The 26,746-nt window shown below is 43.2% G+C and overlaps 1 protein-coding gene across 1 annotated transcript; it reads left to right on the top strand.

Moving 5' to 3' along the window:
- Nucleotides 1-674: 674 nt before the first annotated feature.
- LOC141960922 (vitellogenin-2-like) lies at nt 675-26,534 on the top strand. Its single transcript, XM_074907216.1, has 35 exons — nt 675-714; nt 1,075-1,095; nt 1,286-1,437; nt 4,236-4,487; nt 4,637-4,798; nt 4,953-5,101; nt 5,535-5,685; nt 5,793-5,950; nt 6,033-6,198; nt 6,673-6,798; nt 7,850-8,068; nt 8,489-8,706; nt 8,824-8,921; nt 9,742-9,866; nt 10,484-10,585; nt 11,191-11,310; nt 11,410-11,599; nt 11,924-12,017; nt 12,748-12,933; nt 13,131-13,275; nt 14,070-14,296; nt 14,385-14,562; nt 14,819-15,139; nt 15,497-15,544; nt 15,710-15,796; nt 18,072-18,284; nt 18,376-18,518; nt 19,793-19,931; nt 20,629-20,764; nt 21,832-22,018; nt 23,285-23,376; nt 23,858-23,955; nt 24,035-24,194; nt 26,109-26,270; nt 26,419-26,534. Exons 1-35 carry the CDS (start codon nt 675-677, stop codon nt 26,532-26,534), a joined length of 5,181 nt encoding a protein of 1,726 aa, XP_074763317.1.
- Nucleotides 26,535-26,746: the final 212 nt, after the last annotated feature.

The raw sequence follows: 26,746 nt of genomic DNA, 5'->3' as shown, positions 1-26,746 counted from the left end.
CACCCACACCCCTTTATGGCTAATCGCACTAGTGAAAGGGGTTGACGTGTTAGCCCTGTAAGAGAAGGCAGGTGATGGAACCATGAACATCAGTGGTGTTTAGCCATGGCCTTTGTGACAGTGACAGGAGGTTTGTGTTATTAGGTGAAGTCCCCATCTCCAGAGACCAACACTGTGGGTGACAGCCTGTCCCGCTCCCAGCAGGGCAGGTATTGGCACAGTGTCACAGGGGGCTGCCCAGGGATTTTGCACAATCCTGCTGGGGCACTATCAGTTAGATAAGCTGTGTGCCTTATGGTCAGGTCAGGATAACCTGGACAGAGTCAGCACAGACTGCAATAGCACCAGGTGCTTCCAGTGAATAAGGATAATCAGTAGTTTTTCTTACACAATAAATATTTTGGCTTTAACTTTTTAATTTTAAGTTTTAATACTTTTAAGCACTTGCTTCAAAAGGTACTTGCAGTGCATTCAGTTGGTGAAGTGAGAACAAAAGTGCTTGTGAAGATTTTGGCTCAGCAATAACAGCTAGTGCCTTGTCCCCAACCCCCTCTCCCTCAAAGGGATAGTCTGGTTGATAAAAAGTTGATAACTCAACAGAATTCACCATGCCTGTTAATAATTCTTCTATAAAAGCTGCACATTTCCTCCTACAGTCTTCAGTTGCTTTTAGCATGAAGGGACTCATCCTGGCCCTGGTGCTCACCCTTGTGGGTAAGTTGAAGCTTTACCAGCACTGCTGAGCCATGATGGCCACTGCAGTCTTAAGCAAACTGCATTTCCTTGGGGCCTTTCAGGGTTATTTACATCTTAATTTGCTGAAGCCCTTTTAGGACTTCAGCTGTAAACTATTAGATTTCTGTGCCTAAGCTTAGCAGCAGGGGAAGAGCCGAGCAAGCAGCGGCTAACTAGTGGGGCTGGTGTGGGCTTGGTGTCCCAGGGGTATGGGATGCACCCTGGCAACCCTGTACTGGTTGTTTGCCAACCATTAACACACTGAGTAAATTAATAATAAATTAAAGGATCCACAGAGATGGGGGTTTCTCATGCATCCTGTTCTTTCCTCCCACACAGGGGGCCAGAAACAGGACCTTGGTAAGTGTGCTTCCACTGCCAGCGAGCAGCTCCCGTGTTGCCCTCCCCTACGGCTGTGCCTTGCCCACTGCTTGCACCTATTTTTTGGCAGTAGCAGTCTCACCTTTCTTTGCTGGGATGGTTCTTGTAGTCATAGCGGAGGAGGTGTTTCTGGTTTTTCGTTTGTTTGTTTGGGTTTTTTTTCCAATAGAGCCCATTTTTCACACTGGCAAGACCTACCTGTATGGCTACGAGAGCTTCACCTGGCACGGGCTGCCCAGCAGAGGCCTGGCGATGGCAGGGGTGAGGCTGACTTGCAAGCTGGAAATCAGCCGTGTGTCTCGCAGCGACCACCTTCTCCAGGTAAATCACCATGGGTGTGGGAACCCAACCACCTACCTGCATCATACAGCTACAGACATTTGGTTCAGACCTCCAGGCTGGTAAAATAAACAAGAAGATGCAGAGCTTACACAAAAGATTAAGGCCCTTCCTGGTGCCAAGCTGAGCCTGTAAGCCCAATGTCAGACCAGGCAGGTTTCCTCAGGCAGTGATGATTTCCCTGACACGGGCAGAGGTGCAGGTAAAGGCACTGAGCTTTGCACCCTGTACTGCTGAGCCATGCTGGAGTGTCTGCAGCTGTAGCCAAACTGCTTTGGGTTACCAGGTTACTGGTAGTGACCTACAGACGGTAGGCTTCCTCTCAGCCTGTGCCTCTGTGGGAGAGACTCAGAGCTGCTCCAGCTCTGTTGCCATCAGTACCTCAGCCCCCTTGACTACAGCTGCCTTAGGTTCGTCTCCATGCAGAAATATGACAAGCAGCTGCCTTAAAGATATGTCCTTAAGATAGTTTTACTAAGGCAATGCTAAACTTGAGTATGAAAATGCGAATTCAAGCATGAAATATCCATGTTTTTCAATGTGCTCCATAGCCTGAGAAAAGCTCAGTGCTGCACTACAGATATCATATGAAGAAGTCCCATCTGTCTCCATTATCTTCCTTTTGATACTCTTCACATAGGCATTAATTCAAATGTGAAGAATTCTAATGGTAATGCTTGTGCTTGGCATAATGATATCAGATCTGGAAGTGCTGTTACTCATCAAAAAGATTAAACCAAACAGTTTAAAATACTGACATGGAATGAAGGACTGCAAAAAAGGGATCTAGAAGATACGAAATAGGGAGAAAGCTGTAAGAGGGCACTTTGCGTTCATCCTAGGAATTTACTCAGTCTGTAATCCTGTGCATATATTACTGAAACGGCATGAAGGAATACCTGCTATCAGACTTGACACACCGCTGCAACTGCAGGGTCTTTGTAACCTTGCTAGAGTTGTTATAACTATAGTAATTGCAGACAATAGTCTTGAGTAGAATTTAATTTAAGGAGACCAGTGAGGAGTGGTGTTCCTCAGGGATCAGTTTTGGGACTGCTGCTTTTTAACTTTAATTTTGTTGGCAACATGGACAGTGGGACTGAGGCACCCTCAGCAAATTTACCAACACCACCAAGCTGTGTGGTGCCGTCAACACGCTGGAGGGAAGGGATGTTCCATCCAGAGGGACCTGGACAGGATGGAGAGGTGGGCCTGGGAAAACCTCATGGAGTTCAACAAGGCCAAGTGGTCCTGAACATGAGTGGGGGCAATCCCAAGCACAAATGCAGGCTCGGTGATGAGTGGATTGAGAGCAGCCCTGAGGAGAAGGACTTTGGGGTGTTAGTCGATGAGAAGCTCAACATGACCTGTCAATGTGTGCTCACAGACCAGAAAGCCAGCTGTATCCTGGGCTGCATCAAGAGGAGTGTGGCCAGCAGGTCGAGGGAGGTGTTTCTTCCCCTCTACTCCACTCTCTTGAGACCCCACCTGGAGTACTGCATTCAGCTCTGGGGTCCCCAACATAAGAAGGACAGGGACCTGTTAGAGTGAGTCCGAGGGCCACAAAGATGGTCAGGGGGCTGGAGCACCTCTCCTATAAAGACAGACTAGGAGAGTTGAAGTTAAGCCTAGAGAAGAGAAGAGAAGGCTCTAGTAAGACATAGCAGCCTTCCTAAAGTACCTAAAAGGGGCCTACAAGAAGCTGGTAGAGGGACTTTTTACAAGGGCATGCAGTGATAGGACAAGGGGTAATGGCTTTAAGCTGAAAGGGTAGATTTAAATTAGATCTAAGGAAGAAATTTTTCACTGTGGGGGTGGTGAGACACTGGTACAGGTTGTCCAGAGAAGTTGTGGATGACTGTCCCCTGGCAGTGTTCAAGGTCAGGTTGGACGGGGCTTTGAGCAACCTGGGCTAGTGGAAGGTGTCCCTGCCCATGGCAGGGGGGTTGGAACGAGATGATCTTTACAGTCCCTTCCAACCCAAACAATTCTGTGATTAATTTGAGGAAATGTGACAAGAGGCAAGCCACCCTTGCAGCACTGGTTATAAATGCCTAAAATAAAACAAAGCACTAAATCCACACCATTTTGCTCTATGCAGGAGCATGTACTTTTATGTATGAGGGTGTGTGCATGTATGTGTACGTCACTAGATATGTATGTGCATGCAAGCACGCGTTTCCCACTAGGTAGCAGTCAAGGACTTGTGTGCAAGTTTTACAGCTTGATAAGCTCAAAATGATGACAGCCACTTCCAGAGAGACTTCAGCTCCTGCTGGGGCATCTCCTGTAAGAGACCCCATGGCCATCTCTTTTTCCCTATCAGCTATGTTAAAGCTTTGGTGCTCTGGAACATGTTGGACCTGGCACAGCAGCCAAAATAGTCCCTATGTGTTTAGGCAGGCAGCTTGAGCAATGGCTTGGCTGCCTTGCAGACTGAAGGGAGATCTCACTGGACATCTGGGGAAAATGGGTGAGTATCCTTGCGTACAGATTGCCAGCAGATAGTCTTTCACTTACCCAGCAACCTTCACCAGACTTGCTGAAGTTCTGAATGCTGCTTGCACCATCTTATTTTTCTGGCAGAAAGCCTTCATGGAAATTGTGTTTTCAAGGATGCTTCCTAGGCCTAGCACAATAGGCTGAGGAGGAAAATGTTTCCTGCGGTGTTGGACAAGTGGACTGTGTCCAGCCATGGACTGAAAGTGCCCAGTTTCCCTGTTATTGCACCGTTTCAAACTGAATTACCAGTATGAATGTTTTTCTAATTTTGTTCACAGATTCGATCACCAAAGTTGGAGGAATACAATGGCTTCTGGCCCATGGACCCCTTCACTCCATCTTTGAGGCTCACAGAGACCATCACTGCATGTTTCAGCCAAGCCTTTAAGTTTGAATACACTGAGGGTAGGGTTGGAAGTGTTTTCGCCCCCGAGGACTGTCCCATCCTATGCACTAACCTAGTGCGAGGGATTCTGAACATGATGCAGATAACCATCAAAAAGTCACAAAATGTGTATGAACTACAAGAGGTTTGTTTTTTCCATTCTGATTTTACTTTTATTCTCATTTTACTGTTACATAGTAACTTGTCTGTACATACACTTCCCAGGCAATTTTCTTTGACATATATATTGCTGTTTCAAATGGAAAGTTCATTGTGTTTAATCAATACTCACAGGCTGGGATTGAAGGCATCTGCCAAACCAGATATGTTATCCAGGATGACAGTAAGAATAACCGTGCCACCATTTCCAAAAGCAAGGACCTGATGGACTGCCAGGAGAAAGCGGTGAAGAACATGGGCATGGCGTACATCCGCCCCTGCCCCACCTGCCCCCTGGTACGAGAAGTGGGGACCCCTCCTGCCACGGTCAGGCATAAGCCACTGCCAAACACTCATGCATCGCACTGATGCTAGTAGGGAATTTGGCTTGTCTGTGCTCAATTAACTACCGCCCGTTCAGGTTTTTGAGTGGGTCTCTTTGCACTTCTAGAAAGTCAGAAACATTAAGGGCACTGTGACGTTCACTTACAAGATGAAGTATGATGACAGCAGGACCTTGATGACGTCTGCTACATCTGAGCAGGTGTACCAGATCTCACCCTTCAATGAACCCAATGGGGCAGCAGTCATGGAGGCAAGGTAGGCACTATCCATGTCCTTAACATAGCTATGATGATCAGAGCCGGGAGGAGATGCCTAAAACTTATTTATTGTTAATTTGTGAGTAAACAAGACGCATATGGCCTGTGGGCTGCGAGGAGCCAAGACACTGTACGTCCCTCAGGATGCCCAGCCAGGACCCATGTCATGTTGCTTGGGGGGTTTGCTGGACCACCTGAAACATTTCTTCAACCAGTCAGAGACTTTGTTAAACTCTAATGAAAGCTCTCACCAGTCCTATGACATTTTCAGATAATCCTGAGCAATGCACAAACTGAGAGGTGCATGAGCCGTTTGTGGTCACTGCAGTGTCCTACTGGGCACCCCTCAGTCTGCTCCAACTGCTGTATGTGTCCTACACACACACAGTGTGGTTCAAGGCTACTGATGAATTTCTTTCTCTTCCTTGAAGACAAGAACTGTCATTGGTCGACATTAAAAGGACTCCTATCAGTGCACCAAAAACTCAGCTGCAAAACCAGGGGAGTCTTCGTTATCGTTTCTCAGGAGAGTTACTCCAGATGCCAATTCCTCTCATAAGGATTAAAAATCCAGATTTACAGGTACTGGAGTCTTACTTGTCATATTCTTTCATTATTCGTAAGGTTAACAGGTCATCACATAATTATTTTAGACATGGTTACTTCCAACTGTCTGTTTTTTCCCATAGTTAACAGAAACACTGCGGCAATTAGTTCAGAATAACAAGGAAGGAGCCACTAAGGAAGCTTCAACCAAGTTCTTACAAATGGTCCAGCTTTTTCGTATAGTGACCCTTGAACAAATTGAGTCTTTGTGGATGCAGTTTGCCAACGACCTTCCCTACAGGTAACTCTATCACCTTCAGCCTGGATTTTGGATCAGAGGCATTCCAGGCAATGAGGATAATTAATCCTCCTCTCCCTGGCAGGGACTGGTTCCTGAGTGCCATCTGTGCTGCTGGAGCTACTGACACATTCAGATTCCTGAAGCAAAAAATTCATGATGAGAAGCTGAACATCTGGGAAGCAGCTGCGACTCTCCCTCTTGCCTTCCATTTCGTTACAGCCAACAAACAAACCCTAGAAGTTGCCTCAGTGAGTAGAGATCATTCTTTCTTCTATTTCCCTCTCACTCCTTTTTAAAGGTGAATTCTCAAAATTATAAGCGAAAGATGCAGCATATTTCCTTATAAATTTGTAAAATGCAAGGTATTAACAAAATGGGGAATGCTTTAGAAGTGTTTCCAAATACTTGTTGCCAAAATTTTTTAAAGTTTAATTTTTTGATGTTAAAACCCACAAATCCTTAGAAAATTACTATTGATTTCTTTTTGCCAAAATATCTTTTAAAAAAAGATAGACAAATTCAAGAAAATAATGTTGTGTAACCAAAATCTAACATACATACTGTATAAGTGTTGTGAGTCTTTTATTGTAGCATTTAACTTCTGAAAATATTTATGAAAAATCCAAAGCAATTTTATCTATTTATTTCTCAAATGTAATTTTCACGAAATGCCAGCTCTAATTACTAGAAACATTAAAGACTGCTACTTCTTTCTTCTGTAGACTTTTCTGACCTGTCCCCAAATCCAGAAAGCACCAATTCTTCGAATAATTGTTTACCTGGGATATGGTAGCATGGTAAATAAATACTGTGCTCAGACTTCACTTTGTCCAAATGAACTTCTTCAGGTAGGTGACTGTCATTTCTTATTCAAAGGAGGTAAAGAAATATTTAAAATGCCTCTAATGTAGCTCTCACAATGTTGGCAATTAGGTAACTTGCTGTTTACATGCCTCACTCTTAGTTGTGATTGCCTTCAAAATTGCAAAGACAGAATGAAACACCAAGCTGAAGCCTTCGAAAAATTGGGTCTTAACAGTTCAGAATTTCAAATGTAAGTGGTAGAAGTCCATAGGGATAATGGATCCTGTAAACAACCTGAAACTGCGTTTAGGTACAACAAATTTAGGATTAAAGCAAAATAATTATAATTCTTCTCTCTTACATTAGGTAGAGTGTACTTAATATATTAAAAAGTCACTGAAGTGTGAATATAAGCAAAGCTCTAGATTTGCCATAGGTTAGGGCTTCCAAAGAGGCCGTGCTACGTAACTGCATATCACTGTCGGAAATATTGAGGACATTGTCCTCAGACTATGCAGCTCTGGCTCCTCACTCAGGAGGACCACAGCACTGAGACGGTCTGCTGGTATTTGACATGTGTTTAAATCTTCCAAAACAGAGTGAAACAAAGCTAAGCCACCAGAAGGGTAATTTGTCTCTCAGAATAACGAAACTGTTTAAGTAAACTGGCTATCGCTATAGGAAGTGAAAAATATGCAAGTGTAATCCTGCAGCTGCACAGACCCTGGGGCCTGCAGGGTGGCAGGACTGACAGAGGTGCCCCAGGGAATGATGGAATCCCGAGTTAGCTCCGGGCTGCTCCTGAATTTGCAATACACTCTCTGGTGCAGGCTTCCACTTAGGATTATCTCCCATGCTCAGGCACAATTTAAAATCAATTACAATATGGTGTAAGGAGAAAACCAAGTTCGCTTGTATGTTCCGTATTTGGCATCCTGATAACGATGGTGAGATTTTTCCTGAGAGAAAGATCTGAACAGCTTTATTCTGGGCTTTGTGCCAGTAGTTGTTTTGCTTGCTATGGCAATGCATATTTTTATGCATTATTATGAGATCATTACCTGATAAGATTAACACAGTCTGGTCTGTTTTCAGCCGCTCCATGACCTTGCTACTGAAGCCACCAGCAAAGGTGATGCCAAAGACATGGCCTTGGCCCTGAAAGCCATTGGCAATGCAGGAGACCCGGCCAGTATCAAACGCATCCTGAAGTTTTTGCCAACATTTTCCCCAGCTGCAGCTTCATTACCAAAGAGAATTCATACTGATGCCGTGTTGGCCTTGAGGAAAATTGCCAGAAAAGACCCTGTAAAAGTAACTGACATTATTATTTAAACAAAGATCCTAGAGGGTATGATATGGGTTGACTATTAATCCTGACGACAGGATTAATAAAGTCATCAGGTAATCTTAGCAACTCTGGGCAGATTTCTCTGTTACTGCTCTTCCTCTTGCCCACACTGCAAATTCCTGACATCACCCCACCCTTGCTGACATCCCAAGAAAGAGGTTGCTTTAGTCGCTGTAACACTGGGCCCATTACTAATGGCTGTTTCTTCCAGTCCTGTTCACTGTGAACCCAGCAGTAACTTCATTTTTAGTCACAGGTCCCATGCTCAAGTCTTTGTTTAGGGTTTTGCTCTCCATTCACTGCAGATCACACATGCACGGTTTAGAAACCACTTCTCACTGAGAAGTTACAAGGTACTCACAGGTTGTATCTTCCTCCTCTAGGTAAGGGAGATCTCCCTCCAGGTCTTTATGGATAACACACTTGCTCCTAATGTCCGAATGGTGGCTTGTGTTGTCCTCTTCGAAACTAAGCCTGCTCTTCCAACTGTAACAGCTATGGCCAGCTCGCTGCTGACAGAGCCCAGCTTACAAGTAGCCAGTTTCACATATTCACACATGAAGGCTTTGGCAGTAGGCAGGATCCCACAGCTCTATAATCTGTAAGTAGAGGAAGAAGTACCTTTTTTTAGTAGCAAATGGTGATATTTTTTCTTGCAGTTTTCTAAGAATTTGGTCACAGTTTACTATATTCATATGATTTTAACTCTATTACTCAGATCTGCTGCTTGCAACATTGCCATTAAACTACTGAGCCCCAGACTTGACAGGCTGAGCTATCGTTACAGCAAGGTCATTCACCTTGGCATTTATTCCTGTGAGTATGAAGTATCCTGTCCACTGCTTCAGCTTACATAGCCAAATGCCTCTATTGTGTTCTGTGATTTTAATCCAAAATTCAATCATGGCTGTGAGTTTAGTGCACTCTTGAAATAGAAAAAGCACAAGAACCTCCTAACATGCAAATCCCCTGAGGGTGTTCTACTACTCTCTGGGTATCTGCTGGGGAAAGCAGTGCCTGCACACGGATTTAGTGTGGGAGAGCTGAGCACGCACACAACCAGTGTGATCAAGCAATGCCTGTTTATTACAACTAAGAAAGCCCTTTTATAATGTTCTCCCGCACACGTGAGTAACATGCAGTACGAGTCCTCAAGATTGGACAGTTAAGTTAGCCCTCGCTTTAAACCTTCTTATGATTGGATAAAAAGTGCCACATCAGCCTTGCCAGGCTTCCTGCCTTGGGTAAGTTCCTCTTCCGTCCCAACCCCTTCTGGGGGTTGTTTGTCTCATCGAGTTTCTCCTCCATCATTCAGGGTCACATCCTTATCACATTCTTGCTCAGTTGAGGCTCTTATCAGTCTTGTTCTCACGCAGGATTGCTCACATGGCCATTCTCTCGCAGAAAGTCCTCTAGAATCCCAACAGATTTAGGACTTCGTCAGTCACTCTGGTTATGCTGACTCTGCCCTAGAACACAGTTCTCCTCTTGAGGTTACAAACTTGAGGACCTATGGGATTGAATCCTGGCAGAACCCCTTGCAATCTACTACAGCATGTTCCTGAGGTGGCTTACATGCACCAGACGTCTTGGAGACCCTAACCAAAACCTCTGCTTATTTTTATTCCTGTGATAGCTGAATATCAGGCTGGTGCCATTTGGAGGCTCTATCTAATGAATGGTCCCAGCACCATGTTCCCACCTGATATAATCACAAAAGTAAGAGCGTATTATGCAAATACTGCAGCGGATATTATCGAGGTAAGTACTTTATTAAAACATCCAGCTAGATGTAAGCCAGCTACAGATAGTATTACTTGTTAAGCCATTTGGACTGTGATGTAGTATTTTACTCCATCTCTGGCTGTGAGGCCGCATGTGGAAGAGAAAATTTAGATAACGATTAGGATTTTACTTACGCTGCTTCTTTTATTTGGGCTTCTTGACACATACATTCACCAATAAAAACCTAGGAGAGCAGAGGAAAGCTTATGCAGCAGAACATTAATCTGCCTACCTAAAGCCACATGGCATCTGGGGTATTTTGCATAAGTATAGGGAAATGGCATTTGAAATTAAATTCCAGCCAGCAGTGCAGCCAGGGTAGCATGAAGCTCCATGTAACAGCATGCAGTCATTTACTCAACATCCTGGGCAAGCTTTGCAGCCTGGGCTGAGCTCTGCACTGCCCTAAAATTATCCCTGCTGATTAGTTCAAAGCTGGCTCAGCATGTCCTCAGCATCTTCAGCCATAGCCTGCAGTCATCTGGTAGACATAGCCTAATAAAGTATGTATTTAGAGCGGCCTGGGTGAGTGCAATACTAGGTACAAAGGTTTTCCTGGGATCTCTTGTACTTGGCCTGACTGTTTCTTACAGGTGGCTCTCAGGTCACAAAGCCTGACTAAGCTTATCAGGAAGCAGAACATTCCCTTTGCTGAGTACGATACATACAAGACACTGAAGGAACTCGGTAAAATGGTATGTCTCTATGCACCCTTCTGATATGTGTGCAATACACAGTTCCTGCCAGCGCTGGGGTGGCATCACTGACCCACCCACTGAGCCACCCCTTTGATGTTTCCGTGTGAAAGGAGTCAAGTCTTCCTGTTTGGTCATGGAAAGATGAATTTACATTGTACTTACACTGTCAACAGATGCCACTTTTTCACTCAACATGTGTCAGACCTTAATGTACAGTATAAAAGGTGATGATGATGCTGGTAGCAAAAAATCATGTGTTTTAAAGTGTGTATTAAAACACAGTAAGTGGTTGCTCTTCTCTTTTAAAAGGATTATTAAACAAGATTTTTGTTCATGAGTCCTCAGGCATCACCCACTACTTACAGCAGCAGAAATTACCAAGTCCTTACCTCATCTTTATGCAGGGAACCTCCCATTAAGTCAGTTATGCAACATAAGAAAGGCCACATTGGTCCAGACCTGTAAGATGTCTATTAGTTTTCTGGCTAAGGAACCACGGTTAGCACTCTTCAGATGGGATCTGCTCTTTGCTAAACATTACTGTATTTTAAGTGACGTTATCTACTTCTTCCTTTTCTCCCCATCTCTCCTTAACACCACAGCTTCTGGGATGGAAAGAACTGCCTCCTGAAGACCCACTGGTGTCTGCTTACATCAAAGTATTGGGCCAAGAGATCGCCTTTGTTGACATTGATAAAGAGACCATTCAGCAGACCATGACGGTACTTTCAAGGCTGTTGTCCTTTTTGTCTGCAATGCTGACACATTCCCCTTCCCTGTCTCTTCTTACCTACCTACCTAACCTATTTCTCTGTTTTCAGAGTCTAACTGGATCATCAAACTGGCAGCCAGTGGTGAAAAAAGTGGTGGAAGAGGTCCATCGAGGCATTTCAGGCCAATGGACGCTGCCAGTGATGGTGGGCGAGCTGCGGCACATTGTCCCCACGGTGGTTGGCATGCCACTGGAGCTCAGTCTGTGCGGTGCCACGCTGGCCCAGGCTGCGGCTGATGGTGAGCCTGGGATGCCAAACTGAGCTATAACTGGTGGTCCAATTCCAATATTGAAATTAAATCCCTCTATAATCTTGAGAAATACTCTTGTAATGTATAAACATTGGTGTTCAGCTACCTCCAAAGGGTTTGAGAAGTAATTAGTGTGTTTCACCTGGGACATATTTGTATAACTCTGGAGTAGCAATCTTCTTTGAATATCACGTGAAGGATTTCAAAATGTAAAAGCACTACCCATGTGTTAACTATTATGCTTATTGAAAACATTGTATCTCTAGCATTTATTGATTCTCTCTTCATGTAATTCCTGTCTGTCTTTTGCAGTGGATATACAGATATCACCACCATTATCTGACAATTTTAGACCTTCACAGTTGTTGGAAACCAACACGGATATTCATGCTGACATCAAGCCAAAGTAAAAATGACATATATTTTCACATACACACACAAGCATTTACATTTATATTTGAAATAGATATGTGATTGCACATTGTTATATAGTGGGCTTACTTGTCCCAGATTTGAGACAGCTGTGGTAGTCCAAAGCAGTGAACTTGTGAGAAAGCAACACAATCACCTGGTGCTTTACAACCCTGCAAATGTAGCAACATGCACTGTATTCCACAGGATACTCTGCTGTTCTGCCATTGCTAAAAATGCTCACATTTGTACCTGTTCAGTGCCTAAACATACTAAGTTGTTACCTATGAACAGTTTTTTACAAGTTCAGCATAGAATCGCATCACCACCTAGCACAAGCTGGGGGGATTTCAGGGGGAAATGCTTCTGGATCTGCAAAATCAAAAGCGAAAGCAACAGTACTAATAATAATTATAAAAATGATAATATTAACATTATTGTTAATAATAATAATAATTAAAAAAAAAACAACTAGGCATAATCTGGAGCTAGGAGATTCAGGTGTTAGCGAAGGGTCCATGTTAGCTTTGTTGATCAGATAAAACCCTTCACCTTTCCCAGTGGCACTTCAGCTTTTTTTTTATCCTGCTATGATACATCTCTTCATCCACCAGTAGTGGCTCTTACAATAAACAGCACAGCATGAAAATGTCATTTTGCATTTGAAAGTTAAATATGTGCATGTTAATCTGTAATTATGCATGTTTTTATTTCTACTCTTTCAGGGCATATTTTCATATGATTGCAATGATGGGGATTAATACACAATACTTTCAGAGTGGTCTTGAATTTCATGCAGAGTTCAGTGCCAACACTACGATGAAATTTGATGCCAGGATAAACATGAAAGAGAAAAATTTGAAGATTGAAACCCCTCCCTGCCGTCAGGAGGTTGAGCTCACAGCTGTGAGGTACACAAGAGCTTCTTGTGTTTTCTGTATTACTGATTGTGAGCTCCCCGTTATAAAATCACTAACACACAATTCCTTTTTAGGCTCTGTTGTACCTTGGCAGCCACATAAAGCTTAGTATTGTCTTGTTTGCACCATCAAAGACAGGTAAGCAAAATCAGAAGATGTTACTTGTGTGCCATTTATCACCTCCACAGGAGTGAAGTTTATGCTATTTCAAGGAACATGGAAGAAGTAGATTCTGAAAAGAAATCCCAGCTTCTCCCCAGCGGAGAAGTACCAAGTGTCTCTGACCAGCTGTTTCAGCCATCAGAAAGATCTTCAAAACCCGGCAGCTGGAAGGTAAGGAAGCCTCTCACCATCTTTATTGCAGACAGGTAGAGAACAGACAGCTCCTCAGAGGGGCTGAGCACTCCTAACACAGCATCTGGCCGACCAGAGCTCAAACACAGAAATGGTGAGATTTAACAGGTGCCTGGCATACCCCAAACCAAGCCTAACATAAGTCCCGATGGGTTCAAGATGTGATTATTCACAGTCTGCTGACTCTCATCATTTCATGCATGTAAAGTTGCATTGACAGCATGTCTTTCTATTTCTTTACAGTCAATGGGAGAGTGTGTGAAATTTGTATCCTTTGTACAATATCCCTTTTTTTCTGAGCCAGAGCAATGTGGAAAAGACAGGTCTCAGGCAGGTTATTAATTTCTCTTCCCAAATCCTGAGGTAATTCCTGCAGTCAGTTGCAGAAGCCCATTCTCTTATGCGCTCTTCAGCTTCTGAGTCTAGTGTGGGAAGGGTAAGTTGACTTACAATAGGAGGGCTGGTAGCCCAAAACTGATACAGAGATGTAGACCCTCCAAAGAGCCCTGCAGGTTCTCACTGGGAAGTGTGTTTGTGATACACTGCCTGGGAAAGCCTAGGCAGGAGAGCTGTCCTCTTCCACAGAGCACTTTGGAGGAAACTCCAGTGCTTCTAGTGCTTGGATCTCTAATTTTAATCTCTAAATTTTAATTTCTAATTTGCTTGGGCAGGGCTGCCATCATTCTCTTCATTAATAGGAGGAAAGATTTTAAGACCTGTGACAATTTTTTTGTAGAAAATATCTTTCTTTGCCATATTTTTCTTTCATACAGCAAAGCAATATTCCTAGTGTGATACTCAAAGGATACCAGCAAGGTTCAGAAGAGGCACATCAACACAGTGTAGGAGGAAGATTTTATGCACGCATCTTCTGTAGAAAATTTGAGAGTTTCGGATGTTCTGCTTGTCTCAGTCTAAAGTCACGAAATTCTGCTTTCTTAAGAAATACCTATCTGCACAAATTAGTTGGAGAACTTGAGGCCAAAATAGTTTTGAAGCCAGGTACAGTCATGACAACAAGCTTTTCTGTCAGTCTTTGTGAATGCTGCTCAAGCAGCACAACCCTGGAATGTAAGTATCTTGACTTTTGTTCATACAGATGCTGATATTGACAAAATACACCTGGAGATTCAGGCAGGATCCAAAGCAGCTTCCAAAATAATTGATGTAGCAAGCTCAGGATCTAAGGAAAAGGATGAGACATCTCTGTATGAGGACATTCAAGCTAAACTGAAGAAGATTCTAGGCATTGAAAATGTGTTCAAGGTAAGCATCATCCAGCATCGGAGAGGGAAATATTTTTCTAGAAATGAAACCAAGGGTTTCCCCTGTGGAAAACTGGCATGAGAAAGCATTTCAGCTGGGAGGAATGGGTCTAGGTGAGTTTTGGTGCAGCTTCTGCAGTGTGTGGGGCCAAGAAGTTGTATGTCCTTGAAAGCCTGTGGTGAGCAGGTTGTCTGACACCCAGAGAAATTTTACAGAACGAGTTATAAATTCATAATGCTTTGAACTGTTTTCGGAGGTCACAAATAAAACAAAGCACCATAGGAGACGGACTCACAGAACAGACAAGACTGCAGTTACAGATCTCTGGGCAGAGCCCAGTGCAACCCCACTCTCCAGTTCATCCTCTTCTTCCGCTGCTTCCTCTGCTGATGGTAAAGAGCCTGGAAATAAACACAGGAAAGAAGAAATACATCAATCTCGGAAGAAGCGTGGCAGCAGTGGCAGCAGCAGCAGCAGTAGTGTCAGCTCTGCTAGCAGTAAAATCTGCAGCAGCAGCAGCGGAGACCACTCTGGAGACAGGCACTGCAGTGGGGATAGTGAATATGCCAACCCACAGGTAATTCATCCAGGCTGTTCTCTTTATATTTCCTGTAGTGAATGTTTTTGTGCATCAGGAAATTGTGCCCATAAAGCATGGACCAAAGAAAGAGAAAACAGACTGTTGGTGGATGTTTGCTGCAGGATGGACGGGGTAACCACCTAGCAGAGCTTTTTCCCCTTTTTAACCTCTTTTTTCTCTGAAGTATTTCAGTTCAGAAGTTTCACATTTCAGAATATTTTAAAATGTTTTAAAAATTTAATTTTGTTTTGTCTTTTTTCCATACTCAATACTGAACTTTTTAATGCATTTGTTTAAAGTTAGTTCTTTGTCTTCTCTTAGATCTTCTTACCTACTAGATACCTATTTTCACAGGCAAATCTACCTGTTTACCAGTTTTGGTTCAAGCCCACAGATGAACAGGTATATTTACTGCTTATATTGTGAGCAGGGCCTACAACTAACTGCTCTCACTAACTTTGTGGCAATTAGAACTTAATTCTCTGAGAATAAAAATATGAGAAATTAGTTCTGCAACAACTTCCAATGGTAAACAACCTGCTTCAAGGTGATTTTCTGTTTTTGCAGGACCCAGGAAGGGAAGTCCTGAACAGCAGCATCAGCTCCTTCTCTTCTTCAGCTAGTGATGAAGGTATCTCTGGAGCCATATCTCAGGTGAGTATCTTAATCTATAAAAATAAAAACATTTACTTCAGATTTCCAGTTATTGTCTGTTTATAACAGAACAGAAAAAAATGTGGTCATTTAGCATATTAGATAATATATGGAAAGAAAATTAATTGTTTCCTGTTTTATAAAGGTGAGCACATTGGATATGTGAATGTTTTTTAATACTCACTCAACAAAGGCTACCTTGTTAAATGAAACTGGAATGTCTATGTTGAAATTTGTATTAATCAGTAAACAATTCACTATAAAAAAGAGAATACTTTAGAAGTGCTGACCTGCTTGATTAGAAACTGGTTTCAGGTATATTTTTTATTGCATAGCTCCATGTAAAAGTTCAGGGCTTGACTGCCACTCTTCTGTTCATTAAGTCTTTACTGCTAAGTACTTCTTTTCCTATAAGTAGGACCATACAAGGCCTTTAAAAAGACCTTGATTTTGCAGTAATACTTCAACTTTGAGATCAGTCCAGGTGTTTATTCAGGAATAACTACATGGTAAATAGTTAATGGTACCTGGACATTCTCTAAGAATTATTGTAAGAACTGATGGAATCTGGAGCAGATTTAATCAAAGGAAAATTTTGCACATTTCAAACAATGATCTACATGCCTACAAAATAGTAAACCTTACTTTGCTGAGGCATCTCCTCAGTTGTTAGTGCAAGTAGATTGCAGAAAAAAGGCAATCATCCGTACCTTCTCCCCCACCCATTTCCATGTAGCTTGAATTCATCTCTCTTGTCCATCTTTTCACCACATGACTGCTTCCCTGAATTCTTCCCAGTATTCCCCAGTGCTCTCACCACATACACCTTCTTTCTTACCCACAGTCTTGCTCTTTCCCCATTTTCCTCTAAGCCCTCAATGAATTTGTCTCACCTAATCCTTCCATGGGTCTTTGCCACTCAGACCTGGCAGCACAGGGAGGACCTGCTGCCCCACAGCTCACCCCCCTGCAGCTCTGCCCTGGCTGGGTAGGGACCCCTGCACCACAGCTCACCCCCCTGCAGCTCTGCCCTGGCTGCGTAGGGACCCCTGCCCCACAGCTCACCCCCCTGCAGCTCTCCCCTGGCTGGGTAGGGACCCCTGCCCCACAGCTCACCCCCCTGCAGCTCTGCCCTGGCTGGGTAGGGACCCCTGCACCACAGCTCACCCCCCTGCAGCTCTGCCCTGGCTGCGTAGGGACCCCTGCCCCACAGCTCACCCCCCTGCAGCTCTCCCCTGGCTGGGTAGGGACCCCTGCACCACAGCTCACCCCCCTGCAGCTCTGCCCTGGCTGCGTAGGGACCCCTGCCCCACAGCTCACCCCCCTGCAGCTCTGCCCTGGCTGGGTAGGGACCCCTGCACCACAGCTCACCCCCCTGCAGCTCTGCCCTGGCTGCGTAGGGACCCCTGCCCCACAGCTCACCCCCCTGCAGCTCTGCCCTGGCTGGGTAGGGACCCCTGCACCACAGCTCACCCCCCTGCAGCTCTGCCCTGGCTGCGTAGGGACCCCTGCCCCACAGCTCACCCCCCTGCAGCTCTCCCCTGGCTGCGTAGGGACCCCTGCCCCACAGCTCACCCCCCTGCAGCTCTGCCCTGGCTGCGTAGGGACCCCTGCCCCACAGCTCACCCCCCTGCAGCTCTCCCCTGGCTGGGTAGGGACCCCTGCCCCACAGCTCACCCCCCTGCAGCTCTCCCCTGGCTCGGTAGGGACCCCTGCCCCACAGCTCACGTAGGACAGTCACAGCCTGAGTGGATGCTGCAGCTGGACATAAGGGTCCAACTTTGAATGGGGTCATGTGCTGTTCCTCATGCAAGTACCACACTTTGGACCGCACTGAACAGATCCCTCTGTCAACATAAATTAGCATAGTTTTAAACAGGTAGTTAAACAAAGTTCATCAGGAAGACTGCTAGCTAAATTACAGGTTGGTAAGAGAGCAGTGCTGACCTGGGTAATACTGGTTCTTTATACAACAGGGTCCTCCATACTTCCTTTTGTTACACTGAAATTACTTTACAAAAAGATTCACAACACTACTGTTCTACTTACATAGGTCATGGCAGGTCTCCCTTGAAAGACTGTGGCAAAACTATATATGCATGGAATAGATTGAGCGATGGTCTATGATCTATGATGCTGTCCCATACTTCACATATTAAAAGACTTTTTGAATGAAAATTTTCCTTTACAAATATATTTTATCTGTGGTTTTTAATATAGTAATTTTAATGCTTGTTTATGTCTTTGGTCTCTATTTCCTCTCTAATGACTTAAGCCTAAATTCTTGGGAGACAGCAAGCCACCGATACTGGTGGCAGTCCTTCGTGCCATCCACAGAAAGGACCAGTCGACAGGATTACAGCTTGTACTGTACACTGATACACAACCCACAAGATCAAGGATACAGATGTTTGTTTCAAGCATCACAGGATCAAGTAGATGGAAACTCTGTGCTGATGCTTCAGTAATAAATTCCCATGAAGTACTGGTAAGTTTTAAATATGATCAGCTCAAATGTAAATGAAATATAATGATCTTACTATGTTTTACACAAAAATAAATATATTCCACTCTACTAGGCTTCTCTTAAATGGGGTATAGATTGCCAGGACTATCAGATTGCCGCTCAGATTGCAACAGGGCAATTTGCAGCTTATCCAGCTATGCAGATGAAGCTGAAGTGGACAAAAGTATCTTCAGTAGTCCGAACAACGTCAAGATGGTGAGATTTTATTTTAATTTTGAAAAATTCACCTGTATCGATGCTCCAGATAATTACAGATTCAGCTCCACAATTTCTGACCTGGAAAAATTCCACTTAATCAGTATGCTATTACAAAATCAGATTACACGTGTCTTTTTTTTCTGTGTATTAATTCCCTCAAAGCACAGTGCATTTTAGTTTGCAGGAAAACTGCTTGAAACTGCTTTTTAGACTGGATATTAAGAAGTATTTCTTTCCAGAATGGGTTGTTAGGTGTTGGAATGGGCTGCCCAGGGAGGTGGTGGAGTCCTCATCCCTGGAGGGTTTTAAGAGTCGGGTTGACATAGCACTGAGGGATGTGGTGGAGTTGGGAACTGTTAATGTTAGGTTAATGGTTGGACTGGATGATCTTCAAGCTCTTTTCCAACCTAGGTGGTTCTGTGATTCTGTGAAACAAAGGGGATGATAGGATTCACCCAATCTATTGTAGACTTCTAATTAAAAGTATTTTTTCATTCATACATGCATTGCCCACAATAAAATATAGATTCATATTGAAGTCTAACCTTTTTTCATAGTGCTACCAAAATACAGACAGATACAACAATTCAATTATCTAAATATGCGTGCAATTCAAGCTTTCACTTTTAAAGGCATAGAGGTGATTTGGTTAACAAATGTGTACTGAAGAGGGTATTTTTGATATTAATTACCTGAAGTGCTGTTATCTGCCCTTATTAGAGGGGATCAAATGATCCAATTGACTATCCTGAAGAAAAATGCACAGAGCTCAGATTTTTCTGCTCTGAGACTACGCCTATTTTAAAAGGAATATTTTCTGTATTTCTTTATATGACTCTCAAGCCTGTAAGGGAATTCAGTCATAGAGATCCCTCTGTTGACTCACTGACAAACTTAGTGGGTGAAGTATCCTTCCTAATTGTTACTGCAGGCCTGACACATTAATATGAGGTCATCTTTTTTCTAGCATGTTAGTATATTGGGTTTTGTGTAATTGGTGTGTACTTTTAAGTCTGAATGCATTCAAAACAAGTTGGCTATACCTTTTTTCTCATATCACTCTGCTGCCCAGTCTCCTGAACACTGTTTCACCCATTAACAGTTAAAATCTGCCTGCCCCTCCTCTCATGCACAACACCATGTGTTACCAAATCCTGACACAAAACGTGTCTAACACAGAATGTGTATTGCTTTATGGGGGCGTTTTAGTCTGAACAAATAATAACCAATTTTTTTCAAAGACAGATTGTTTTAATCACTTCCTTTTCCAGGTTCTACTCCTTTCTTCCAGAAGCTGCATATGTGCTTGGGTATTCCCAAAGGCAACAGCGTGGTCCCTCTCACCAGGCAACGCTGGTTATGGCTCTGACATCTCCAAGAACCTGTGACGTGGTCCTCAAGCTACCCGAGGTACTTATTTCCACTAGCTTTTATACTGGGGCATTAAATACTTATGAAATTCACAGTTAATAGCCTTTTAAACACATTATTTAAAAAAATAAATTGAACTATAAACAAGCTCCCATCACAAGGATGTTACATTCATGCAGTTGGTTCCATCATGAAAATAAATATAACGTATTTCTCTTTCTCATGTAGCATTCAATCACATGAAATAAGAAACAGGTTACAAATAACCATCATGATTGATAGCACGTTAACAGTTACTTATTAAAAAGACCACTCCTCCCCAAATCTTCAGGAAGATGATAGGTTTTCCTGTGTCCTGAAAAAGATAATAAAACCAAGCTGTAGAGAAGCATGATGGCCAAATAGTATAGGCAAGGAGAGGGTGTGCATCTCAGGTAAGCAAGCTGTTCGGACTGTGAGCAAATGTGATGTACAACTCCCCAGAAAGCTGCAAATTGGTGAATATCAAACAACATTTATAGCACAGCTGTTCTATAGGTTGCAGATGTGTCAAACTGTAGAGCTATTTCATGCTGTAGACAGAGGACTTGATTTCTTTTTAGCTCTGACCTAAATGTAGATTCTAATTCTGATTTCAGTCAGTACAGTCCTCTCTGAACATGACAGGAAAATGTTATCTCATCTCTACACTGTATTTTGCATTTACATTCGTGTTTGTTTTCTGACTGTTTTTCAGCTCACAATTTATGACACAGCTGTCAGGCTTCCCCTGCAATTCTCTTCAAGTCCAGGAACACCTATTTCAGCACTACCATCCACTGACCAAAATGTCTTTTTCCAAGCAACACTTTCAATCATTGAAAACTTTAAAGGTCAGCAGTTAACTATCTGTACAAGAATTGATTGACTTTGCAGATTTTGTACATATGATTTATAACTTTGACATAACTTGAAATTATTTTACATCCACTTAAAAACTCAGTTGGACTTCAGACATAAACAAACCAAACTATATGAAAGTCTGTGAGCTGCAAGGATATAAAGAAAAGGAAACTTATATTAGTAAGATTAAATATTTTGTTCCATGCCAAACAGTAATTCCAAATGTACCTGTTCCCAAAGGCATCCATTTCAGCTTCACTGCAGAGATTGCTTGTGAAGAAAAAAAATTACAAAATTAATGAGAGGGACATCTAAGTGACCTCAGATTGGGGATGCTCTGCTTGATTAGTGCTGTTATGTAGAAGCTAAAACAGCTTCAAAAGTATACCCATTAATTTCACCTCCTGCACTTTATTTTGAAGGGATTATTGTTTCATTAATGCTGTATTAAGAGCTAATCACATTATACTTACTTAGGGTAATTTTTACATGGAAAAGCTTTATGTAATCCTGGGATAAGGAGTCACATTTTGCTTGAAATCAGCAGGCTAATATCATACCTATGCATATTTCTTTAGTAAACACGAAAACTAGCCTGTATTAACTAAAATGGCTGTAAAATAATTTCTAATCAGAGCTGGTAGGATTTCCAACAAAACGGTTATGACTCAATAAAGGTAGCAGCATTTTAGTGCATTTCCTCTGTGTTAATGGTATGTGAGTTGTTATCAACATTTGCATAATTCTTTTCACTACAACAAAGTTACAAAAGCCAAAAGGCCACAGAGAGTTGCACCTGCATCAGCTGTGAGCAGAATTTATCTCACACAATGACTGAATCATGAGTTCAGGGTTGTGCTGCTGTCTGGGGACTGGCAAGGTTTTGCTTTCATATTACTACATATCTGATATTTCACCTGAAAGAATCATTTTGCTTTTATGTGGGAATAGGTAAAACCAGAAAATGATCTTTTAAAAAAAAAATTGCAAATCTAAAATAGAGTAACTGTTTTATATGAAGTATAAAAGGCTTGTTTTTGACTGGGTTTCTTTTCAGCTCGTTGTTCAGTTTTCCAAAGTACAATCACAACCTTCAATGGAGTTGAATTTAACTATTCAATGCCTGCAAATTGCTACCATGTCTTGGTGCAGGACTGTAGTCCAGAACTGAAATTCCTGGTGATGATGAAAAGACTTGAAGAGTCTGCTGACCTTACAGCAATAAATGTCAGACTTGCCAGCCAGTAAGTAATTGCAGACTTACTGACCAATAGATGTCAAGCTGAATATGCTATAAAAGTGAAGACCAGACTGCTAGGGCAGATTGGTGCTAGCACAAGACTCATGCAAAATTACTAATGTCAGTGAAAAGGTTTCTAGGAGTGTCACTGGGATTTGGGACTTTGTCTTTCAAAAGTGCTTCTGAAATATATCTGAGGTTCACAGTAACCTAAATCTACTGCCCAAAATTCTTCACTAATTTGTTAGCATTTAACCATCTCATTTCATTCCTTAGTAGTTAGGTAGACATATAAACTATAAATCCCAAAGGGACTGTTGTAATCATTTAGTCTGACCTCCTACACTAAGGTAATAATTAGAACTAATTAGCACCCACAATCATCTCAGCAGAGATGTTGAGAAGTGGACACAGCTAAAAAGGGAATTACTTATCCCAGATTAGGTCATCCCTTAGCTGGTGCATAATGTTCTAATCTGTTTGAAATTAATTTAAAACACACTTTGATTCATCTTGGAGCAATCACCTCTGTCATCATAGGTTCTTCTTTAAAAGCATAGTCCGACACTCTAAATTGTATGGGATTATGCATACCAAAAGTGCATAAATAGGCTTTGATCTGCAAGGTTTCATTACAAGTAATTACTTATTTCTGGAAATTGTGTGCCTAACTGTGCCATAATGTTAGAGAAACAGAGAGAAACTAGTATGCCCTGCACCTGTTTTGTGGAAGTACAGAAGGATGCTTGTTTTATAGACTGTATCTTTTGTGATAAAGACATTCCTCATCTCTATATCATTCCCAGTCGTTTCACATAACTGTATGGATGTGCTTTTGATGTGCTCGAGCTTCATATTTCTTCATTAGAGCGAACACAACTCTGAAGAAAATACTACAATACACAGACTATTCAGGCTGTAAGAGAACCACTGTAGGGAGTCCAGTCTTCCTTTGAAATGTAAAGCACCTTCAATTTATGTGAACATAACAGCAATTATATTGTTCCACAGCAAGGGGCCCTGTAGCCTGGTGTCTTCCTGCCTGAACCATGGCAGACACTCAGAGATGAGTAAAGCCATGGAAAGGTGTATTGTGAGCACTCCTCCTGGCAGGATTTTCTGGGCTCTCTCAATCTTCCTCCTAAAGGGTAGCAGGTGACTCATGCCAGAATGATATGAGCATCCTGCAGTGTTGGTTCTATGAGGACCAGAAACTGTGAGCTGAGTAGGGCAAAGAGCATTTGTTTATACTCATTTCCTTTACTTAAAGTGAGGTTGACATGTATGTTTCCAATGGACTCATCCAGTTGAAGATTAATGGTGTTCAAGCCCCAACAGATGTTCCATACACATCTAATTCTGGTAAGAGACTCATTTTTATATTTTGTTTAATCTTTTCTGATCTTTTGAAGAAGGAAAGCACATGTTGCTGCAAACACCTCTCAAGATAAAGATCGTCCTAATTTAAGAAACAATTAGGTGATTTTAACATAACTTCATGCTAGCTTTCATAGGAGTGGCAAGAAAGATGAGCAAGGAAAGAGATGCTGATCTTGTGTATCTTTGCACGGACCAAGCAATGCAGGGCTGTGATACCTTGTTCTGATCATGGAGACCCACAGAACAAGCATCTAGGTGTCCTCCGGCCAAAGCCACCCTTGTCACAGGGCTTTGGTTTGTTCCAGGGCAGACAGCAGTATGGTCTTTCTCATTTCCCTCATCAATTTCAAGATACATTAGAGTCTTCATTAAGTCCCCAGGAATTTAGCAAGTGGTTGAGGTTGGACCCTAAAACAATAACGTCCTTTTAAAATAAATCCCTTTTTTGCTTTTTTTGTTGCAGATGCAAGCATGCTGATCAGCAGTGAAAAGGAAGGCTTGTCACTGAAAGCCCCAGATTATGGCATAGATAAACTATATTATGATGGGCATAGACTTGAGGTATTCGTAAAAATTATTTTCAGTGGGTTTATTTTTAAAGAAAAACATTTAAGTGCATCTTTTCTTTATTTCCACAAAGATTCAGGTTGCTTTCTGGATGGCTGGAAAAACATGTGGTATTTGTGGAAAATATGATGCTGAGAAGAAAAGGGAATATCAAATGCCCAGTGGATATTTAGCTAAAGATGCAGTGAGCTTTGGTCAGTCCTGGATCATCTCAGAAGACCCCTGTGCTGGAGGTACTAAGATTCTAACATATATTGCAGATGACAGCAAGCTGGGTGGAAGTGTTGATCTGCTCGAGGGCAGGGAGGCTCTGCAGAGAGACCTGGACAGGCTGGAGCCATGGGCTGAGGCCAACTGCATGAGCTTCACTAAGGCCAAATGGCAGGGGCTGCCCTTGGGCCACAACAACCCCCAGCAGCGCTACAGGCTTGGGGAGGAGTGGCTGGAGAGCTGCCAGTCAGAGAGGAACCTGGGGGGGTTGATTGACAGCCCCATGAACAGGAGCCAGCAGTGTGCCCAGGTGGCCAAGAAGGCCAATGGCATCCTGGCTTGTGTCAGCAATAGCGTGGCCAGCAGGGACAGGGAAGGGATCTTACCCCTGTACTCGGCACTGGTGAGGCCGCACCTCGATTCCTGTGTTCAGTTTTGGGCCCCTCACTACAAAAAGGACATTGAATGACTCGAGCGTGTCCAGAGAAGGGCAACGAAGCTGGTGCAGGGTCTGGAGCACAGGTCGTACGGGGAGCGGCTGAGGGAACTGGGGGTGTTTAGTCTGGAGAAGAGGAGGCTGAGGGGAGACCTCATCGCCCTCTACAGCTCCCTGAAAGGAGGTTGCAGAGAGCTGGGGATGAGTCTCTTCAACGAAGTAGTAAGCGATAGGACAAGAGGTAATGGCCTCAGATTGCTCCAGGGAAGGTTTAGACTAGATGTCAGGAAGTATTTCTTTCCAGAAGGGGTTGTTAGGTGTTGGAACGGGCTGCCCAGGGAGGTGGTGGAGTCCCCATCCCTGGAGGGGTTTATGAGTAGAGTCGACATAGCGCTGAGGGATGTGGTGTAGTTGGGAACTGTCAGTGTTAGGTTAATGGTTGGACTGGATGATCTTCAAGCTCTTTTCCAACCTAGACAATTCTGTGATTAATATTGTTGCCTTTGATGAATTAATTAGTCACATGAATAGATGATTTATATTAATTGTAGCACAATCATCTTATTTTTCACTATTTTTGTGATTTTCCCAAGTTTGTTAGTTCACTGCAAGTTCTGGTTTTGTTGCAGTTTTATATCAACTTCTTATGCATTATGTTGTTATCTGATGTTTGTGTGTTCCAGATAAAATTATAAACTTAAAACTCCCAAAGATGCTAAGTCAGTATGAAAAGTAGGTAGTTTGTCTGTGACAAAAGACATTTTATGTCATGCTTAAGTTTCATTATTTATTTCCAAGCTTTTAGTTTCCCAGAAGAAAAAAAAAATCTATCCGTGGCTGTTGAACTAGAGAGCATTTGAGGTGGAAAATACCTGTTTTAATTACCTCAGGTTGAAGATGAACTGAATCCGAAACCTTCAGCCCAGTAATGGTTGTTCTTACCATCCAGGTCCTATATAAAACCAACAGAACATATTGATAACATTAGGGTGCACTGCATTTTGTGTGGAACCCAATTCTCTGGGCAAGTGGCGACGTTTTTGGAATCTATTCTTAGATCAAGCTCCTCTGGGGAGACTAGTCCAAGAAAGTGTGGATCAGAGAGGCTTAAGGACTAAGCTAGTCAGCCATGGCAAGGTAGGTGTGATGCTAGGCACAGTGCAGCAGTGGATATAGGATATAGGGGCAACTCTTGCTCCAAAATGAAGTGCTGTCATAGTTTGGGTAAAGCTGAGCATCAGTTGACTGAGGTTTTCACATGTATCTTTTTGGATTGTGTCCTACCCAGGTCCTGTTTGGCAAGCCTCTGTCCTTGGGACTGTGCTTCACATGCCTGATTTTCTCACAGCCTAAGACACTGACAGCAAAATGACTCAGATTAGTTTGACGTAGCTTGTGTCACTTGGTCATTGGTCTAAGTTGTTGCTAATTCTACAAATAAAGCCCAAAGAGCCATTCACATAAATTCTGTAGGTGCTTTAAGAGAATTCATGTTTTATAGCTTGTAAGCTGCAGCGCAAATTTGTCAAAATTGAGAAGCCAGTTGCATTTGAGAAGAAGGCAGCAAAATGCTTCTCCGTGGAGCCAGTTCTACGCTGCGCAGAGGGCTGTTCAGCCACCAGGACTGTCCCGGTCTCCGCGGGCTTCCACTGTGTGCCAGCTGGTGAGTCTTGCAGAGCTGGTCCCTGTGCTCAACACAACCCCTCCGTCCAGCCCTGACTATGTGAAAAACCGTGAGGTTCGCTGGACTAACACAAGTACCTCGATATATAAAAACCCCTGACACGACGCCTTTGTCCTCTCCTTTACAGACTCTGCTCTCAGCCTGGAAGGACAGATTAGGCTAGACCAGAAATCCGAGGACATCGTGAGCAGGGTTTCTGCTCATACGGGGTGTTCCTGCCAGCAGCAGTCGTGCCCGCCGTGACACCAGCTGCACCGGCTCCACCCGCTCCTGGGTGTCCCCGTCCGCCCGCGGGGCTGTGACCCTGCGGACACGGCTGCTTTGGACAGCGGGGATAGGGCCCCGTCCCCTTCCCGATCCTTTTTCTCTCGTTATTTTGAGATCTCGAAAATGATTCCGGGCGCCCTTTGCTGGGTTTGATCTTTTAATAAACCGTTGCTCTGTGAAAGCCGTCA

Source organism: Athene noctua, chromosome 5 (assembly GCF_965140245.1).
Source record: "Athene noctua chromosome 5, bAthNoc1.hap1.1, whole genome shotgun sequence".
Lineage (NCBI taxonomy): Eukaryota > Metazoa > Chordata > Aves > Strigiformes > Strigidae > Athene > Athene noctua.
The sequence above is the reverse complement of the archived record's forward strand: the minus strand, read 5'-3'. Positions and strand labels throughout refer to the sequence as shown.

What these genes read in the sequence shown, in the direction of transcription:
- LOC141960922 (XM_074907216.1), top strand. Translation starts at nt 675, where the DNA reads ATGAAGGGACTCATCCTGGCCCTGGTGCTCACCCTTGTGG. An exon ending in CCTGCCCCACCTGCCCCCTG is followed by an intron (nt 4,799 to 4,952) that starts GTACGAGAAGTG and finishes TTGCACTTCTAG; the next exon opens with AAAGTCAGAAACATTAAGGG. An exon ending in CCATTCAGCAGACCATGACG is followed by an intron (nt 11,311 to 11,409) that starts GTACTTTCAAGG and finishes CTCTGTTTTCAG; the next exon opens with AGTCTAACTGGATCATCAAA.